The sequence below is a fragment of the Eumetopias jubatus genome, unplaced genomic scaffold, assembly GCF_037043125.1.
Source record: "Eumetopias jubatus isolate StellerSeaLion01/CBP00866 unplaced genomic scaffold, mEumJub1_p1.0 scaffold_16, whole genome shotgun sequence".
Taxonomy (NCBI): Eukaryota; Metazoa; Chordata; class Mammalia; order Carnivora; family Otariidae; genus Eumetopias; species Eumetopias jubatus.
In genome coordinates, this window is record NW_028274822.1 from 68,289,346 (window position 1) to 68,310,732 (window position 21,387).

At 54.3% G+C, this 21,387-nt stretch overlaps 1 protein-coding gene across 1 annotated transcript in view; it reads right to left on the reverse strand.

Annotated features, from left to right (window-relative positions):
* The window catches only part of BCR (BCR activator of RhoGEF and GTPase), a 116,974-nt gene that overhangs the window by 46,408 nt on the left and 49,179 nt on the right, over positions 1 to 21,387 (reverse strand). The window contains exons 2-4 of the mRNA XM_028094173.2: positions 7,920 to 8,101; positions 3,441 to 3,545; positions 2,928 to 3,113 (exon numbers count right to left, since the gene is read on the reverse strand). Of these exons, the coding sequence (XP_027949974.1) occupies positions 2,928 to 3,113; positions 3,441 to 3,545; positions 7,920 to 8,101 (473 nt within the window). The remainder of the gene's footprint in view (positions 1 to 2,927; positions 3,114 to 3,440; positions 3,546 to 7,919; positions 8,102 to 21,387) is intronic.

The window sequence follows — 21,387 nt, forward strand, 5'->3', positions numbered from 1 at the left end:
TATTTATTTTACAGAGAGAGACACAGCAAGAGAGAGAACACAAGCAGGGGGAGTGGGAGAGGGAGAAGCAGGCTTCCCGCCGAGCAGGGAGCCCGATGTGGGGCTCAATCCCAGGACCCTGGGATCATGACCTGAGCCGAAGGCAGACGCTTAATGACTGAGCCACCCAGGTACCCCAATAAATAAATCTTAAAAAAAAAAAAAAAGAATATTCTTTGGCTATATTCAATGTCCCAATGGCTAACTTGGGAGAAGTTTGCATATGGACTGCGTATAAGGTAACAGCGCCTCACCACTGTGAAAGTTCCTGAATGTGATCATTGTACGATGCGGTTATGGAAGAGCTTGTCTTTGTTTTTAGCAAATACACAATGAAGTATTTGGGGTAAAAGGGCAGATCTATCTGCAAGTTATTTTCAAACTACTCAGCGCGCATATGTGTGCACGCATGCACACACATACATAAAAATGAGAGAGGAAAAGATAAAACAAATGTGGCAAAATGTTACAAGTGGTGGCTCTGGCACATGGGAGTTCTTGAACTATCTGTGCACCTCTCTGGAAGTCTGAAATATTTAGAAAAACAAAAGAGCAGCCTGACAAAATTTCAGCCAGCAACAGACCCCCAGAAGCAGCACGTAACCCGTACGTTCCCGCAAGAAGGGGAGGGGAGGCAAGCTACCAGACGCGGCTCACAAACCCTGGGGGAAAGGGAGGTGCGACGGCTGGGGTGACACTGGGTCGACCTCGCTGCGCTGTCAGAAAGGGACGGGGGAGCCCCAGCACCCAGCCGGGCGGCGCACATGAACACTCTCCACGTGGTTCCCGGGGCATGACTTCCCGGGGCAGCCCCACCTCTCTCCCTAGTCCTGCTGCAGCGTCTGACCCACAAAGGTAGCTGAAGGACACCGGGGAAACCAGAGGAAACTTCCCAAATTCTGGTGTTCATCAGACTATGAAAACTTGAAAGTGAAGTTTCTGAGTGATGTCAGAATGTTATTTGGGGAAGAGCGTTGGGTGCAGTTTCTTCTCAACAGCACGATTCTCCAGTTCTCAGGAGGGCTGCAGGCTGAGCCAAATCTACCAGGTTTAAACCTGCTGACACTTCACACAGGGAGAAACGGGGGAAGGGGCACTTCAAAGATGAGGGGTCTGTACCAACACAGTCTCCTACTTCTCGCTTGGCGGGAATCTGAATAAAAAAAGTGAAAAGTTTCATACGTTTCTTGGATCTTCACTCCAGCCTGGAGTCCAAGGTGTCTGCAGCCCAGGGCAGTGGAGAGAGGGGCCTGCCAAGAGGAAGGCCACACCTTGGAGCGGAACGCTCAAGCCCAGGTGTGAGCCGAGGCAAGGACTGGGTCTGGGCCAGACTCGCTCAAGCCCAGGTGTGAGCCAAGGCAAGGACTGGGTCCGGGCCAGCGGGGAGTCTGGGCAGCCCAGCGTGCTGTGCTGTGTATTCGGAAGGGGCCTGCAACCTTGGGCCACCTCTACCCCTGGAGGACCGGTTTCCCTTGGGAGGGGGCAGGCTCCAGGGCAAAAGCATGTGCCCAGGGGGCCCGGACCACCTGGACACAGGTTATGGATCCTCAGACGTACAACCTCCATCACAGGGGCCTGCCCGCCACCTGCATTCAGTGACACTCCCAGGACAGCTTCTGGGCTCTGCTACCCAGACGCCCCTCTCCCACAGCCTCCACTTGGAGAGACTGACCGGCTCCACACTTTAGACCCGCAAAGGAGGCAGGGGCTCCTTTCCACACATGTTGGAAGACAGACGTCGATCGGACAGCTCTCTTCTGAGTTTTCTCCTTCCTCCTGCGGGTGCCTTAAATGTTTCCTCCTGTTGGACAAGTTTTACCTGACCCACATCTTGGTTAAAGAAGCACTTTGAGCCAATCCCTGTCCCAGATGTGGCCTGGCCAGTGCCCCGGGGCCTGCCAACCTCTTTCATATGATTGCCAGGTTTTATTGGTCCCACTGACTTTTTTAAAAGCCATATCCTTGGCTCCTCTTAGGTCCTGTGGTCAGCAAAGGGCCACAGAGGCCCCTCACCTGCCTTCACAGTGGGCTCCTTCTGTCCAGAGAGGGTGCTTCCGCCTCTGGGACCTGAACTGGGACCCACAGCCACCTCTGCCAAAAAAGATTCCTGGTCAGTACAGGCTCAGTAAGCCTTTCAGAAATTCTTATTCTGTCATCCAGCCAGCATCACCTGTGCCTTTCAGTTTTATGGCCCCTGAAGGCAGCAGGAAAAGCATTCCTTTTGGAGATAAGCCAAGATGACAGTCCCAGCAAGTGACCCACAGTGCCTCAATCTTCTCACCCCCACAGTGGCGAGGACAAGACCTGCCTTATACGGCTGCCTCAGCTCAGGTGAGATGGGCACCTGGGGGCCCCCTCGCACCCCACCACTTGGGAGCCAGACCGCCTCTCATTGCAAAGCTGTGCCTGGGTCCGCGCTCTGCAGTCACAAACCACCTGCCCATAAGAACCAGTCTTGATTCCTACAAGGCATGAGGGTGTCACTGTCAAAGTCAGCGTTAAGTACGCCTCCAGGTTCTGAAAACAGCTGCTGGAAGGAGCCAAGAGCCACACAATGGCTCGTCCCCCGCCAGGGCCCTCCTTCAGGCTCCAGGGGCACTTTTCCCACTACCTTGATTTTTACTGATCATGTCTCTCCTCCTCGCGCCACTTAAAAAAAAAAAAAAAATTCTCCAGGGCACCTGGCCGGCTCAGTCAGTACAGCATGTGACTCTTGATCTTGGGGTCATGAGTTCAAGCCCCACGCTGGGTGTGCATCCTACTTAAAATAAGGGCTCCGTGTCCCAGAGCCCTTGGTGACACACGCCGGCAGGTCAAGGGAGAGGCCTGACCCCTGCAGAGCCGCAAACTCCTGGGAGGCTGCCGTGCACCTGTTCTGAGTCACTCACCAGCTTCTGGAAGAGATCCCCCACTCGCTGCTGGTGACTCCACTGCTGTACGCGGGGGAAGAGACCGTCATAGAAGTCCTTGTGGATCTCGTAGAGCTCAGGCACCTTGAAGAAGATGGTCTCGATCTGCTGGCTTGTCAGCACCGGCTGAGAGGTGGTGGCCGCAGCCTTCAAAGGCTTCATGGGCTGGAAGAGGGCACAGGCGACAGGTGAGAGTGGCACGGATGAGAGGGCTCGCCATTTTTCAGGTGCATGGCCCGACCACAGAAAATCACGGTCACGTAACATACGTGCTTTTCTTTTTAAATTCCATTAAAAATAAAAATTTAAAGCCAACTTGGTTTGGCACCCATCTTACGCTCGTGTCCACCACCCCATGCGGAGGTCCAGCTTCTACAGAGGTGGAATAACCCTCCAGGGAGGGTGGGCTGCCTTCGGACTGCTGTCCTGGGACCTGGGACCCTCCCGGGAGCAGAGTGCCCCTGCCCGGCTCAGCCCCTACCACCTCCTCACCAGCAGCAGTGCCTCCAGGTGGCTCAGGTAAGTCTCTTCGCTAGCCAGGATTCCAGACAGGACCCATTTCCTCATCTCCAAGCCCTTTTCCAAGTCCAGCTCACTCTGCAGGAGAAACAGACAAAGGTCGGACCCGGGGGATGACGCCTGAGGTGGCCCCTCTCAGAGAGGAAGGCCTGCTTATTATCAACCTGAGGCCAAGCCTCTGGGGAAGGCTCCGTGTGGAAATAAAGGGGGGCACAGGAGCCTCGCCAAGTCAACCACTTGCTCACGGCCACTGTAAATTCCGGGGGGTCATCCAGCAAAGCCGAGGGCCACCCTTGGTCTGACAATGGGAAACGGGTAGCGTGAAGCTGAGCAGTCAGGGCAAGGCCGCCCCCTGGTCTGTGGTTACAGCTGCCCCGTAAACTAACACAAATGCTGATGCCAAGGGCGATGAAATCTGCGGTGTGACTCCCTGGCCACGTCCCCCACGTGCTCCCTTGGCCACCAGCGAGGGAATCGGTATTGGAGATTGGCTGTGCCCATGGCCCGCCCGTGTGCCCATGGGCCCCACTATAGTCCACAGAGGAAAGTGATGTAACACCCCGGCCCATTCTGCCACTGGTTTCCCACCTGTGGGTGAACATGAGCAACCACACTGTGGCAGCCCTGGGGTGTAGAACCACAGGGCTATCCCTGCGGTCCACTTTCCCGAACCACTCTCAGGGGAGATCACTGATCTGGGGCAGACTCCTGGCCCTCGACACTGCTGACATCTAGGGCTGGAGGATTCTCTTGGATGCCAGGGGCCTTGAGCAGCATTTCTGGTCTCCACCCAACAGATGCCAGGAGCAACACCCCCTCCTACCCCTGGCTGGGACAGCCACAAACATCTGCAGATGTTGCTACATGTCCTCTGGGGCCAAGTCGCCCCTATGTGAGAACCACCGGATTCCAGAAAGGACCTAAAGCCAGCTCAGGCCTCATGGTATCTCTACAAAGCCTAGAATCAGGACCCCCAAGCATGTCCCCTCTATGTGCCCCTGACCCTGCTGCCCTTTCCACTTCCCTGGACTGGCAGAACGGAGGCACTTTGTGATACAGACTGCTGGTCCAGCAGGAAGCACCCAGGGCCAGGAGCTGGTGGACAGGGCCACGGAGCCAGGCCTGCCCGGTGAGTGCCACGGTCTTAGGCAGCTGCCCTCCTGCTCTGAGCATCAGCTGCCTGGGTGTAAACTGGGGAAGGAAGGCCCGATCCCCATGTCCCATCTGCTTCTGCTTTCTGGGTCTCTGAGGCTTGTACCACATCCTCACTGCCCACTGGGACCATCCAAAAAGTCTTCCTGAACCACCACTTTGCTCTGAGGATCTCTCAGTGTGCATGAGCTAGGTGTATGCATATGTGTGTACATGTGTGCACGCCCAAGTGTGTATGTGTACTCATGCATGTGTAGGGAGCGGCCACCACGATCATGGCTAAGCATCACTCCAGGGAAAGAACACTCAGGCCCCACCCCACACAGAACCCCCTCTCCCCGAGGGCATACTGGGCAGCGGCTCCACAGGCAGAAAGCTCCAGGTCATGCTGTACCTGATCTCGAAACTTCCTGTGCCAGCATAGTGCCTGGAACACACAGGTGCTTCGTGAAGACACAATGAACAGACCAATCAACGAATGCATCTAGAACTCCTGGTTGGGCCCTACTTTTGGCTGTGTCTTTGCAAAGCTCTGAGTGCTCCTTCTGGAAACCCTGTCTGTGTGACAAGCCAGTGCCAGGACCCAGCACTGTCAGCTTAGCCTGTTCCAGGGCCTGGGGTGCTACCACGGTCAGCAAGTGTACGGCATGCAGCGCACAGACATGCAGGGTAGGGGACCCTGACGCCTCCTCTCCTCTCAGCCCACTGAGGTCACACCAGGAAAGGTGGCCGCGTGCTGGAGAAGCAGCTCTCGGCTGACCCTGAACGTGCTTCCCACTGTGTCCAGGTGCCATTTGTGCCCCAAGCGAGGGAAGATGTAAAGGTGAAGGGCACAGCAGGCTCCCTGGGGAGGTGCAGCCACCCACCCAGCCCTGCCGTGTCCTGAGGAACAATCCCGCTACTGTGAGCACCGGGACACGGCAGAGCCCCACCCAGCACGAGATGCCGGTGCTCACGTGGGTGGCGGTGCTGCTCATTCCCACCCACACAATCTGGAAAGCCGGGAGGGAAAAAGAGTGCAGGCAGGACGGCGCCAACTCCAGCCCTCCCTGTTCCGAAGGGCGCGGCCAGCTCCGGGGACCTGGCCCGGGGAATGTGCTGGGCTGGGGGCTGGGGGCTGACAGGGTCGGCTCAGAAGCAGCCAACTGCATCTTAAAGGAGAGGGTGGGAAAGAAATGCAGAAGATGAGGGAACAAAGGGCGGGGCTGGGGCCAGGGCTATTTATAACCCTGCTTTGTGCACGTGCCAGTTCTGGAAAGGGCACGTGAATCCAGTCAGGGCCATGGTGGTAGGGAGATCTTGGTGCAGAGGAAGCCAGAGGCGAAGGGCAACTGGAAAAAAGGAGGCAGCCAGCTGGAAGGCACGCCTCCTGCTTCTGCTGGGGAGGGGGCAGCGGGCAGCGAAGGGAACAAACCACAAAGACCTGAGGCCAAAAGAGCAGATAAAAACAAACTGGGCTTGACAAGGGGGTAAAGGCTGACAGAGGGACCCAGGGGAACAGAACCACCACCAGGCCCATGAGGGCAGGAGCTGGAACCGAGTGGCAGGACTATGGATGGCCGGAAACGCTCTTTACCCCCAGCCCCAACCTGGGGGAGCCAGGGTGACCAGGGTATAAAACCCCGGCTGTGAAGGGGTGGGCTGCTCCCAGCTGGGAGCTGGCAGCCAGTTTGCTGGACAAAGGACGCTTTCTCTCTGGGCAGGGGCCCTGCCTTCACTGGCAACAGGGCTGGCCATCGTCCCGGAGCCCAGCCAGCAGAGGGCCAGGGGCTGGCCTCTGCATAAGGACCCGAGCCGGGGGGCTCCTGCACAGGAGGACGGATCAGCCTCCTGGAGCAGACCTGTCCCAAGTTCAGGCCTCAGCCTACTTATTCAGGACCAGAAAGATCCCCATCTGTATCACATCATGCTTGTGAAGCAGGAAGCAAGGTAGTGTACCGAGAAAGGCAAGGTAGTTAAAAAGACTGCCATCTGAGGACTCAGGAAGGCTTCAAATCTGGGAGCTGTGTGGCTGTGAGCAAGTAACTTCACCTCTCTGAATCTGTTTCCTAATCTGTAAAACAGCAAAACCAGATGTTGGGAAAAAAACGCTGCACGAGGGGGACGCCTAGGTGTCTCAGTCAGTTAAGCGTCTGCCTTGGGCTCAGGTCATGATCTCAGGGTCCCAGGATCGAGCTCCCCCCTCAGCGGGGAGTCTGCTTCTTGCTCTCCCTCTGCCCCTCCCACCACTTGTGCTCTCTCTCTCTAGCTCTCAAATAAATAAAATCTTAAAAAAAAAAAAAAAAAAAGTTGCATGAGGCAGGTATGTGTACGTGTTATACACGGGCTTCCCTCCCAATCTCATTTCAGAACGAGAAGCCTACCCAGTACCGGGGTCTTTAGAAATCACAAAAGCAGGGGCGCCTGGGTGGCTCAGTTGGTTAAGCGACTGCCTTCGGCTCAGGTCATGATCCTGGAGTCCCGGGATCGGGTCCCGCATTGGGCTCCCTGCTCGGCAGGGAGTCTGCTTCTCCCTCTGACCCTCTCCCCTCTCATGCTATCTCATTCTCTCTCTCAAATAAATAAATAAAATCTTCAAAAAAAAAAAAAAAAGAAAGAAATCACAAAAGCATAAATAAGAAGCAGTCCTGCAGCGAAGGTACCAGGCCAGCGGAGAAGAAACTGCAGCGAAAAGATACGCTTCCCGCACTTCCTACCGACAATGGAGAAAAGCAGATACCTCTCTTGTTTTTAAACCTGGAGGGAACATCACCAGAAACAAGCAAAAGAGGGAAGGTATCTGTCATGCTCCAAAGTGGAGGGGAGACAGCAGGATTGTTAATGACAATGAGACCTCAAGGGAAAGACCTTGGTCAAATGGATGGAGTCATCAGCAGCACCCCTTTTGGTAAGAAGGAGCAAGTGCATTGCGTGCAAGGCAGGGACAGAAGACCAGACACTGCCCCCTCCTCCGCCCCTCAGCACCACTGCAGGGGCCGCCACCATGTCCAGCTGGTAGGCTGGTGGTGGCATTCTCAGCCTCAGCATGTGCTACCTGCCTCCTCCAAGCTCAGCGGGCAGTTCCATCATCTCCCTGCTCCAAGCACCTAGAAGGCTGTCTCCAGACCAGCAGGTGCACCAGATGGGGAAATGACAAAGGCGTTTTGGTGACTTCAACCACTGGTTGCTCCTGGTATCACCTACTTGCTACTTACCCCTGAGAGAGTGGATGTGCTTCAGGGCACCTTCAGGAAAGCGACAGCAGGCTGGAGCCAACCCCAAGCCCCCTTTCACACCTGGCCCTACCACCCTGGGACTCACCGCTTTGGTGGACTCCAGGGCTCCCGAGGCCAGCGCATCCCGGCTGCCCCTGCCCTTGCTGCCAAGGTGGGGTGAGGAGGAGGGCGAGTCATCGATGTAGGGCAGCCCGTCCTGGTGCCGGCGCTGCTCCTCGGCCCGGTCCGCAGCACAGCCGTACCCAGGTGGCGTTCCAAACGACGCATCTGTGTGTGTAGAGAAGCAGCTGTGTTAGAGACAGGGAGAGGGGGCTGGAGGGCCAGCCGCCTGGGAGGGTCCACACCCCACCTGTCCCGGCAGGCACTTGGCTGATGATGTCTGTTACCCAAAGGTGTTGAACAAGGACCTCAGGTAGGCTGACCTCACCTGGTTCTCACCTTCACAACCAGCTGAGCAAAGACCACAGGGCGAGGTAGGGCCAAAAGAGTGGCACACTCCCCAGATGGAGACTGGGCTTGCAAGGACACTGTCTGGGGCACATCTGTGCTTGTCCTGGGGGTGGGCCTGAGCCGCTAGAGGAATATGGACCCCAAATGCTAGCTAGCATCTTGCTATCAGGGATGGTCCTTGTGCACTGGTCCATGGGGATCTGATGGGGCAAGGAGCACAGATGATGCCAGTTCAAGCGTAAGCCCCGGCCACCGTGAGCAGTGCCCCAGGCCTGCCAGGCCCAACGCAGGGAAAGGGCACTGTAGCCCCTTCCTCTCACTCCACCCTGGTCCCTTGGCTGACTCTCAGCTCACTTCCCATCTGGTCTGGCAAAATCCCAGACCACAGGGGCGCCTGGGTGGCTCAGTCGTTAAGCGTCTGCCTTCGGCTCAGGTCGTGATCCCAGGGTCCTGGGATCGAGCCCCACATCGGGCTCCCTGCTCCTCGGGAAGCCTGCTTCTCCCTCTCCCACTCCCCCTGCTTGTGTTCCCTCTCTTGCTGTGTCTCTCTCTGTCAAAAAAACCAATAAAATCTTAAAAAAAAAAAAATCCCAGACCACCTTTACTCCAGTCTGAGTATCCCTGTGAGGACAGAGTGGCCTACCCTATAGCCGGCTCCCTGCTGTTCGGGGCAATCTAGTTATAGAGAAGGACCCCTCCATCCTAAAGGCACCTGAAGACAGTTGCCCTTGCTCCCTGGTTAAATCACAAAACCCATACCCCTTAGCCTGCCTTTCTTTTCTTTACTTTCTTTTTAATGTTTTAAAAAGATATTTATTTATTTGAGATAGAGAGAGAGAGCATGAGCGGCAGTGGGAGAGGGAGAAGCAGGCTCCTCACTGAGCAGGGAGCCTGATCTGGGATTCAATCCCAAGACCCTGGGATCATGACCTGAGCCGAAGGCAGATGCTTAACCAACCGAGCCACCCAGACGTCCCTCATCTGCCTTTTGTAGCTCTGTTTTCAGAACTGTTCTAATTCAGTGCATCCTCACCAAGACATTAACCCACAAGGGCCCAGTCTGCTCCAAGCCTCATGTGAGGGTCACTTCTTAACTGCTTCCAAAGGGCGCCTTCACGGCCCATGGGATTTCCGAGAGGCCATCTCGATTGGGTTACGTCACCTTCAGCACGACTCACCAGCAACCAGCCTTGTCCAAATGTCACCACCACAGGTGGCCTCTGCAGTGTTTATGTACCGGTTTCCAACAACTTCCGCCACCAAGCATACCCAGTCTGGGGCTCAGGCTCCAGTTGCTGGTGGCACCCGTACCCCCTGGGCCAGGCAGGCACAGGCTTCCAGAGGCAACCCAGCAATTCTAGAGGGGGACTGTTTCCAGTTTTTTTCCACGTGGCAGCCGAGAGCTGCCGTGGCTGGAGTGACCAGGTGCTCACCACATCCGGCTCTGAGGGCTGCCAGTGCCCGGTGCGACTTATCCACCCAGACCCCAGCTTCTTCACACCTCTGCCTCTCCCACATCCTCCACGTCCGGCGGCCAGCAGGTCACATGCCCTATTGCAGGTGTCCTTAGCCCTGGCTACACGTTAGTGCCACCTGGGGAGCTTCAAAAACGAGAGAGACCCATGGAATGAGACACTCAGGGAGGTCTGGGCCCTGGTGGCTGCAAAGGCTTCCCAGCGGTTCCGGCAGGAGCAGGGCTGAGCCGGCCGCACTGGCAGGAGCCGATGCCCGGCACCGTGCTGTCCTGCTGGGCCACACTGCGTCCCTGCTGCCCCCGTACAGGTACAGCCGCGCTCTACTGCTGTGTGTGTCCACAGGAGGGTCCCAGCAGAGGCTAGCAGACAGGCTGGGGGACCCTCAGAGCTGGGGGGGCTCCTACCCTGCCCCCTAACAAGCTGAACTGAGGTCCCCTGGTCTCCCTAATCCATGGGCTACCTTGGGGGCTCGTGGTACCATCACCATGTGGGCTATCAATGCTCAGCCCTGCTGGGGTTTGTACTGTCCTACCAGGACAGTCAGAAGCCAAGGCCAAGTTCTGTCTCTTCTCCTAGGCATCTGTAAAGGCATTCAACTAGCTCTTGCCTAGCATCCCTGAGGACAGATGGGGAGGGTTTAAATGTATTAAAAAGCACAAACCCTGTTCATACAGAACTCTAGCCCCACACTCCACCCCCCAAACAGGTCTGACTTCAGCATCCACTTCCTTTTGTGGCAATCACAGATTTTTTTTTTTTTTAAAGATTTATTTTTTAATTTAGTTGACAGAGAGAGACACAAGCAGGGGGAGTAGGAGAGGGAGAAGCAGGCTTCCCGCGGAGCAGGGAGCCCGATGCGGGGCTCAATCCCAGGACCCTGGGACCATGACCTGAGCCGAAGGCAGACGCTTAACGACTGAGCCACCCAGGGGCCCCGGATTTTTTTTTTTTAAACCAAAGTGAACACAGAGGACTTCCTGTTCACTCGACATCCATGATATGAACCTTATATCATAGCAGACCCTACTGAAAACTTGCCCTTCATGGGAGCTGCTTCCAAGGGCAGTCCGGGCCCTGGACAGAAGACTTTGGCTGCCAGATGCCTTCCTCACAGGTAGCCTGAATGATCCCCTTGGGCCCCAGGGGTCTTTACTCTTATTTCTGCAACCCAGGACACGTCCTGGGGGGGGGGGCGGGGGGCGGGGGGTGGGGGGCAGGTGGGCCGGTTCTACAGGCTGTGGTGTGAATTTCCCAGAAGTGAGGCTCTGGTCCTGTCCAGGTTGCTACAGACCTGTGAGAATTAGTGCAGGTCACTTAAGGTGTCTGTGTCTCCGTTTTCCTGACTTTATAAACAGGTGTGTGGCCTAAACTAAATGGATGGAGGCTGGCTCCATTATGTCATTATGAAGGTCAGCCAGCCATGCCCTGCCTACCTGCTGACCTCACCTCCTTCAACAGCTTCCTTCCTCTGCTTCCCACTTCTCCTCTGGACCTGGCTTTTACCTTAGCTCAGAATTTTCACTGCCCACACAGCTTGTCGAAGAAACTTTAAACTCTTCATGCCTATGACTACACTGAGCTCGTGTCCCAGGTCAAACTAATACCAAGTGATGCCCCAAGGAAGAACTTTAGGGTCAGACTCGGGGGCCCAGGGCTCACTCCAAATACTGCAAGACTCCACACTGGCAAAACAAAGTGCTAGCTTAGCAACATCCTGATTAAAACCCCATGCAAAACCAACTGCCTAGTGAAGGTTTGCCGGCCAGGGTTGTGTGGGGCCATTGACTGTGATGTGGACACTTCACCTCCACCGGGTGAGACTGAGAAACCAGATTCCACAGCTGGACCCAACGGGGTAACTATGAGGATCAGGGCAACTCAGAACCCAGCCGCTTCCCACTCTGACACATCTCCCCACACTGACGTCCGAGGAATTGACACTCTGAAGTCTGGGTTCCGGATGGCTGGTCACTGCTGGGCCACATTCCACCGGGGGCTTCAGCCCATTGTCCCAGCTAATCCAGAACCCCCAGCCTGCTCCAGTGCAAATGTGACAGGCGAGGAGAAAAGCCTCCTTTCCTAAGTGGCACACAGGGACCTGTCTTTCTCTCACACTGCAGTTTTTCTCTCCTGGGGTCCCCATACCTCCTCAAGCATCAGGTATATTCCTGGGGGGGCTTTGGGAGCTGCCATTTTCCTAGAACCAGAGCAAAGTGGGAGAGGGGCCTTGCTCTCCCCTCTTCTACCAGGAATATCCGGTGGGAAAACCTCTCTGGGTCTCACTGCCTCGAAGGACTGGGCACCTGGTGGCCGAGTTAAGCCTGGTGCTTCCTGCAAAGTTCTACCCAAAGCTGAAAGCAACTACTGGTTTCAGAGGGGGTGCGCCTGCGATCCCACAGCGACAAGAGGCTCAGGGAATGAGGGCTCATCTACAGAGCAGCTAACCAGCAGGGAGGAGGGCGGCGGTGGGGTGGGGAACGAGGCCCATCCAGAGCCGGCAGGCAGCGGCTGGCTTAGCGTGGAAGAGGGACGTGCACAGTGAAATCCGAAACCTCCTCTTCCCCATGCCAGTCGGCTTAGCGGCTACAATCCCAGCGCTCTGCAAATCTAAAATCTAGTCTTTGATGCAAGGAAAAAAGGGAGCCACCCCCATCCCTGCCAAGTGGGATGAAAAAGTCCCGGTCAGCCCAGATCACATCCACTTCTCACACCTCAAGGACAGCCCTGGTTAAGAAAAAAAAAAAAAATTCCTCGGGGCCCCTGGGGGGCTCAGTCAGTTGGCCGTCTGCCTTCGGCTCGGGTCATGGTCCCAGGGTCCTGGGATCGAGTCCGGCATCGGGCTCCCTGCTCAGTGGGGAACCTGCTTCTCCCTCTCTCTCTCTGCCCCTCCCCCCGCTCATGCTTGCCCACTTGCGTTCTCTCTCTCTCAAGTAAATAAAGAAAATCTTTTTAAAAAGTCCCTTAAAAAATTAAATGTAGAAGTACTGTATGATCAGGTAATTCCACGCCTGGGTATACACTTAAAAGAACTCAAAGCAGGGACTCAAATAGATACTTGCACACCCGTGTTCCTAGCAACATCATTCCCAAGAGCCAAACTATGGAAACAACTCAAGTATCCACTGACGGATGAATGGATAAACAAGATGTGGTATGGATCTACAATGGAATATTACTTAGCCTTAAAACGCAAGGTAATTCTGACACATGCCATCACACGGATGAGCCTTGAGGACATTACGCTAAGGGAAATAAGCCCGTCACAAAATGACAAATTTGCTGTGTGAGTCCACTTACAGGAGGCACCTGGAATAGTCGATTCATGGAGACGGAGAGGAGAATGGTGGCTGCCAGGGCCTGGGGGTGGAGGGAATGGGGAGTTGTTGTTTTGTGGGGACAGAGTTGCAGTCTGGGAAGATGAAAAAGTGCTGGAGAGGGACGGTGTTGACGGCTGCACCACCGTGTGAATGTGCTTAATGCCACCGAACCGTATGCTTCCGAGTGATGAAAATGTTCCATTTTATGTTACGTAACAAGTACAAACCACACGCACACATCCCTAAGGTACCTCCCGGACAGGGGCAATGCGTGGGTAGCTGAGCTGGGAGAGCCCAGGGGAGCTTCCTTTTGTCCCCTTCATCGCCAACAGCCCCTGGCAACAACATCTAAGATACGCACAGAATCAAAACTTGCAAGCAGTGTGCTCCCTGAGCTGATGAGAGCGGGCTGGGTGGTGGGTCCCCGGGCTTCACTATAGTCTTCCGTGTGCATGTTTAATAACCAAGGACAAGAAAGGAAGGCCTTGCTTACGCCCCGTAAATGCAGCCTTCAAAGGAGCCCGGGTGTCTGTCACAGCCACAGTTCCCAGCAGCTATCCCTCTACTCTCAGAGTTTACACATCACCTTTTCCAGGACACGCCCCTGTCCACCCGCATCTTCCCGACCCAGGCTGGATGAGATCCCTGCCAGCCCAGAAGACTCTGGCAATCACAGGTCACACCCAGGGCCGGAGCAGGACCCCTCAGGAGAACAGCACCACACGCGCCCACAGCCCTGCAGCGGCCGTCCTCCCTGTCCTCAGAGGGCCACAGTGTTTCCGCCCTCCAAGCACCGAATGCCCTTAGCCCAGCCTCGGTCCTGTCAGCCTCTCAAGGGGCTGCCAGCCGCTCCCCATAGCCTGTCTTTCCCTTAGCCCAGCCTTGGATCAAACAGCTCCAGTAACTTCGACACTCCTTCCTCATTTTCGTATCTGTGAGCCAGGAAGCATGGGTCTCACGACAAGGCCTCTGCCAGGCCCTGCTGGGGTCTCTGCCGCAAGAGTTGCCGGGAAATGTGTGTAGAACCAAGCTCAGACCACCGGCCACAGGTCTCCCGGCTGTAGCCAAGCAGAGGAGGCCCAGCTGGACCCCAAAGTACCTGGAGGGTCCGCAGATCTTGCTTCTGTGGCCTAGCTGCTGCCACAGGCGTGGAGCCCAGATCCCAGCTCCTGTCCCACCCTCTGACCAATGCACCCCAAGATGAGAGCCTGGAGCAAATCCTCAGGAGGAACAAAGGTTATGTTCCCAGCCCTCCCATCCCAGAATAGACATGGAAACAGCTGGAAATGTCCAGGGGAAGGATCCTGACAAACACATACCAGGGTCGAGAGAATAGAAGAAGGGACCCCGGGAACTTGGGTAGGGGTGGGAGGAACTCAATCACGCATTAAGACCGAGGCAGGGTGCTTAAACTGTCAGGGAAGGGCTGGGCCGTATTTATTTACCGAGGTAAAAGAGGCTCAAACACCATCTTCCTTCTGGTGGCTGGCCAGCTGCCGTGGACAGGTTTCTGCAGAGGCAGGCACTGGGCCCCCCACCTCATCACATCTGCAGAAGCCCTGCTATCCCCGCTCCGGCCCCCCTCTCTGGGGCCTGCACCTCTCCTGGGTCGCAGGCATCCAGCACAGTGCTAACGGTGTCATGGGGCTGGTGAATTCCAGACAGCAGCTCACGTCCTTGGGGGTGTCCGACCAGCTAGGCATCGCGCCTCCGGGAGAGAATCAGAAAAACCTTGGTTGAGACAGAAAGAGCCAGGTCTCACCAAAGGGCACACAGCTTCCACAGATCCAAGCTGGCTCTGGCCGGCACGCTCATGTACAGCCTCGAGCCTTCCTCCCACCACCCTGTGCGCTTGGAGCAGATTCTATCTGCACGATTGGCCGCGGGTCCTGGGGCTCCGCTGGCTTCTTTATTATGTGGCAGAATCCCAGGTGCAGTCAGAGAATATCTGTGGCGCTTCAAGGAAGCGAGTTTCCCAAACAGTAGAAAAGCCTCAAATGTGCCAGAGCAAGCGGGTATTTTTGCAAATTACCTGCTACCCTTTTGCCGGGCACTTCCTCTGGGCAAGGCACAACGCCGATCTCCTTGAATCCACCCTGACCCCTTACTGGACAGGAACTTCTTTTTTTTTTTAAAGATTTTATTTATTTATTTGAGAGAGAGAGAGAGAGAGAGAGAGAGAGAGAGAGAGAGCATGAGACGGGGGAGGGTCTGAGGGAGAAGCAGACTCCCCGCTGAGCAGGGAGCCCGATGCGGGACTCGATCCCGGGACTCCAGGATCATGACCTGGGCCGAAGGCAGTCACTCAACCAACTGAGCCACCCAGGCGCCCACTGGACAGGAACTTCTAAATGCTCATTTTTCAGACAAGAAAAGGAGTCTCTGAGAGAGGAAGAGGTGGAGCCTAACTATGCCTGGGTCCACCTGTGTGACTTGCCTATCTGGGCACTTTTGGAAGACATTTCTAAAAGACCGAGGCTTTTAGACACATATGACGCGGCGATTCCTCTCCAAGACCTATAACCCAAAGGAGTGAGAACAGGTGTTCAAAGCCAAACTCGTACCGGGATAACTCAAGCTATGTTCAAGCAGCATTATTCACAACAGCCAAAAGGTAAAACCACCCAAATGTCCATCAACTGACGAGTGGATAAATAAGTTGGGGTGCATCTCTACAACGGGATATCATTCAGCCTTCAAAAGGAAGTTAATACCGATACAGGCAATCACATGGACGAGCCTCAAAGAAAGGATGCTGAGTGAAGGCAAATCATAAAAGACCACAGCTTGTCCAATTCCATTTATATGAGATGTCCAGAAGAGACAAATCCATAGAGACAGAAAGTAGATCCTTAATGAGTATGGGTTGCCTTCTGGGGTGACGGAGGTGTCTGGGAACTAACCAGAGGTGGTGGTCTCACAATACTGAATACACTAAATGATGAGTTGTTTGCTTTGAAATGTTTAGTTTTATGTCATTTCACCTCAAAAAAAAAAAAAAAAAAAGATCTGTTTTCCTCTGTTAAAACAGGGAACCCGGAACATCATCCAGCTGTTTCCTGAAGACCAAGAACATCATTCCGGACAGACGTCAGTACTGCCTGGCACCGTAACTCCAGGCCACCCACAGGCAGACACAGGCTGCTTTAATTTCTAAGGTATCTGGTTGGTTTGGGTGGTTTTTCTGCTTTCTCCTCTACCCTCAGGCTGGCAGCTGTCCCTTCTTGCATCTACACCAAGGGGGGTCAAAATTCTTTATAAACAAGACGCCCCCCATCCAGTTGGACACTGTACCCTGGCGAGAGGCCTGCTGTCAGAGCCCCTGGTTCTGGGGGTGAAGAGTCCTAGGATCCTGGGGGCTTTCAGCCTCTGTGCTGCCATTCAACAATGACATCACCAGGCTAGTGTGGAAAGCCCTGGCTGCCCGGGTAGTGGGAGGTCACGGTCCAGACCAGCGTGGGGTACACAGAAGGCCCTGGGGCTAATCAAGTCTCCCCGACAGGCCAGAAAATGCCAGCTGGGAAGGGCCTGAACCTGCCCGGCTCATGGCCTGATGCCTCAGCTCCAGGCAGCTCTAGATGCCCTGAACAAGGCTGAGCTCTCTTGGAGGAGACAGGCTGACTAACACAATAGCTCTTCCAACCGGGGTTTGGGTTCCAGCTAGTTGGAGACTGAATCACCACAAGGTCAATGTTGCGGGTGACTTTTAGCAATAAAGACTGCATGCCGCCAGTGTGGGCAGACAAGGACTCCCCAATTAGCATCAAGAGAGCTGTTAAAAGATTTTCTTCTGTCTTCAAGGACCCACCTGTGCCTAGAGCTCTTCGATCCTTGAGGAGGGAAAGATCGCTTGTGTTCTGGGCCTGGGGCCGGAACCAGATGCCGCCAGGGTGGGGCAGGCAGAGGCAGGAACACCAGTTGGGAAGCTGGAGCCATCCGCCGCTGGATGATGTGATTATTATTCTTTAGCACCACCTAGATTCTTCAACAAGGTTCAGAAAGATTTCCTGGAGGCAGTTTGGCCTCAGACAATCAAGCTGATGTATTTAGCGAGTACCCAACATTCAGCCAAGATGTATGGCACTTCTATTTTCTGCTGGGCACTGTGCTGGGTATGTGACGCCAGGCACCACAGCCCCAGCCCCGGCCTCTAGGAGCCAGCAGAATCCCAGGAGTCACATGACATGTGCATCATGGCAAAGCTACCCACGGGGGGCACTCAGACCCTCAGGCAGGGCAGCAGAGACCATCTCCCCAAGGAAGTAACTACTCCAAGAACTAATGAAGTGAGAGAGGCAGACACTGGCTCCCCCCCCAGAACATGAAGGTGGGAAGGACACTACAGTGGGCTGAATGGTGGCCCCCAAAAGATACATCCACAGCCTAACACCTGGAATGCATGAAGGGAACTTATTTTGGTAAAAGAGTCCTTACAGATGTAACTAAGTTCAGGACTCTGAGATGCGATCACCCAGGATTATCCAATGAACCCTAGATCTAATGACAAGTGTCCTTATGAGAGACAGAAGAGAAGGCTGTGTGAAGCTGGAGGCAGAGATTAAAATGACGTGGCCACAAGCCAAGGAATGCACGGGGCCACCAGGAACTGGAAACGGCATCGAAGGATTCTCCCCTAGAGCCTCCAGAGAGCATGACCCTGCTATACACCTTGATTTGGACTTCTGCCTCCAGAACTGCGGAGCACACAATACGCGTCGTTTTAAGCCATGAGGCTATGGCCCTTTGTTAACGGCAGCCCTAGGAGACTACTACAGGTGCTGTCCGTGGCCCGGAAGTGCTGCCATGGGGTCAGAGAAGAGACGGCTGGCTCCGGGAGAGGCCAGAAGGGCTTCAAAGAGGTGAGGTCTGTGTGGGATGGAAGAACCACTGGGCCTTCAACCAGGAGAGGGGCTGCAGAGGTGTCCCATGCAGGGGCTTCTGGGAGCTCATGAACAAGGAAGGGCTGGGAAAGGCGATAAGCTGCAAATGAGGCAGGAGCAGTGGGAAGGAGTAATTCTGAGAAGAGCCTTGGGCTTTGGGTCAAGGACCCGAGGCATGATTTAGGAGGTATCAAGGGTCATGGAGGCCTGGACCAAGAGGGGGCCCAGGGAACACAGGCAGGTGACACTCTGGTAGCACATCTGGGTGTGGCGCTGCAGCTGGGACCCAGCTGGAGGGACCCAGCTGGAGGCTTCTGTGATGGTCATTCCAGATGAATGGGTCGAGGGCCTGGTTTCAGGGGGAATGGACACCACGACATCAAATGCCACGAACAGGCCCAAACTGAGCAGACTCACATGGAGAGGAGGAAAAGCAAAGGGGACGCTGAGTTTCTAGCACCCAAGGCCAAGACCTGGCTGCAGGCAATTGGCCAGAGGAGTCATGGGGGGTAGGGAGCACAAGGCAGGAGAGGTGAGCAGAACCCTTCAAGAGAGGATGGCACTGAGGGCAGGACCGTGGTCTGGGAGCAAAGTGGGAAGTGAGGCACATGGTCACTGCACGGCTGCGGGCACCCCCCTCCCATTCTATTCCCACTTTGAAGAGGAAACGTGGAGAGCAAGAGAGAAAAGATGGTGGGAAGGAAGGGCTTCCCCGCTCTGGTGGTCAGTGTACAGAGCCCAGGCCAGGGCTGGACCACGGGCAGGCGCTCACCAGGGGTGAGCTTAGAAGGGCAGGAGGAACACCCACTTTCCCCACCTCCACCTTGGGAAGCCTGGGGAGACTCAGGAAAGGAGGTACACATACACCCACATTCGCAGCAGCATCATTTCCAATGGTGGAAAGGCAGAAGCATCCCAAGTGTCCAATGGCAGATGGATGAACAACAAAATGCAATGGACACGTACAATGGAGTATTACTCAGCCTTAAAAAAAAAGGAAGTCCTGCAACATGCTACCACACAGTGAACCTTGAGGAGATTATGCCAAGTGAAATAAGACAGTCACAAAAAGACAAACACCCCATGATTCCATTGATACGAATGTATTAGTTTGCTGGGGCTGCCTTAACAAAATACTACAGACTGAGTCCATGAAACAACAGAAATTTATTTTCTCACAGCCCTGGAAGGTGGAAGTCGCCAGTGAAGGTACCAGCAGGGCTGGGTTCTGGTAAGAGCTCTCTTCCTGGCTTGGAGACAGATGCATTCTTGCTGTGCGCTCATATGGCCTTGTCTTGGTGGGCGGAAAGAAAGAGGGTGCTAGCTCTCGCTGGGTCTCCTCTTATAAGGGCAGTAATCCCATCATGAGGGCTGTCCTCCTGATCTATCTCCCAAAGGCCCCACCTACAAATATCATGTTGCAAGTTAGGGAATCAACATATGAATTCGGCGGGGGGGGGGGGGGACACAAATATTCAGTCCATGACATACGTGTTACCTAAAACAGGCACATTCATAGAGACAGAAAATAAGAGTGTGGGCTGTCAGTGGCTGGGAGGTAAGGGCAGGGGGCACTTATTGCTCAGGGTGTAGAGTTTCTGTTTGGGATGAAGAAAAAGTTCTGGAGATAAGTGGTGGCGATGGCTGCACGACAATGTAAATGTGTCTAACAGTACTGAATTATACATTTAAAAATAGTTAAGATGGTAAATTTTATGTGAACCACCCCCAAAACAAACCCTAAACAAAAAACTAAAGATCAGCCAGGTTTAGAAATCTTTAAAAAAGAAGAAAGTAGTACAGTGTTATGCGCTTAACCGTGTCTCCCCACCGCCAAAATTTACATATTGAAGTCCTAACTCCCAATACATCCAAATGTGACCTTATTTGGAGACATGGTCTTTTTGCCAAGTTCAAATGAGATCATTAGGTTGGGCCCAAATCCAATACAAATGTTTCCTTATAGAAAAAGGAAATTTATTTTATTTTATTTTTTAAGATTTTATTTACTTACTTAGAAAGAGAGAGAAAGAGCACAAGCAGGGGAAGGGGCAGAGGGAGAGAGAGAATCTCAAGAAGACTCTGTGCTGAGCACAGAACCCAGTGGGGCTCAATCTCACAACCCCAAGATCATGACCTGAGCCGAAACCAAGAGTCGGAGGCTTTTTTTTTTTTTTTTAATTCTTCATTTGAGAGAGACACAGTGAGAGAGGGAACACAAGCAGTGGGAGTGGGAGAGGGAGAAGCAGGCTTCCCGTGGAGCAGGGAGCCCGATGCAGGGCTCGATCCCAGGACCCTGGGATCATGACCTAAGCCGAAGGCAGATGCTTAACCGACTGAGCCACCCAGGTGCCCCAGAAAAGGGAAATTTAAAGACAGACCAGCAGATAGAGAAAATGTCACGTGAACATCTACAAACCAACAAAACAAAACAAAACCAAAAACAAAAACAAGAGGCCTGGGACAGATTCTCCCTTACAGCCCTCAAAAGGAACCAACCCTGCCAATACCTCAATCTGACTTCCAGCTTCCATAACTGTGAGACAATAAATGTCTCTTGTGGGAGCCATCCAGTGTGTGGTTCTTTGTTATGCAGCCCTAGGAAACTAATACATAGAGTAACTGTGGAGATCAGGTACCGGCTCTGAGAAGCCGCTTCCCACCCAGAGTCTTCATGGTCAATGACTCACCCCCTCATGGAAATGGGACTCTGTCCAGCCAGCCAGCTGCAGCCACCCGGGGGCTGTCCATGCTCAGCAGCGCATCCACAGCACCTCCACATTCCGGACTCAAGACAGCAGAGAGAGAAGAAAAGAGCAGCCACTGTGCCTCACGAGGTCAGAGGGCAACAGGCCAGCCCCGAGCCTCACAACCCTGCAGCCACCCAACACATTCACGGCCTCCTGGGCTCTTCTTAACCAGTGCTGCTCTCCCTCAGAAGCTAAGCTGTTGCAGATTTGCCCCAGACTGTGCTACTCAAGAACAGACCAGAACTACCAGCGTATCTTGCAACTGTACAAATCAGAAATTCTAGAAACCAAGCATTCTGGACCCCTCACACACAACAGTCCGCCAACTGCCCCTCCCTCAAGTGCAGAACAGGAAGGGTGGGAGACCTGAGTGAAACCCCAGCACCTTCTTCCTTCCTGACCTCAGGACCTGACAAGGGGAGCTCATTTTGCACCCTTCATCCTGCTCCGAAAGGGGGCTTTATGCACACGTAAGGAAACTGAAGGTATTAAAATGACAAGCTCACAGCACCCACAAGTCAGAGACCAACACTGGGAATAGACTGACGATATGCCTGTGAGGCTGTTATGTGCTGAATGTCCATGTCCCCCCCGCAATTCAAATATTGAAGCCCTAACTAAACTCCAATGTGATGGTATTTGGAGGTGGGGCCTTTGGGAGATAATTAGATTTGGATGAGA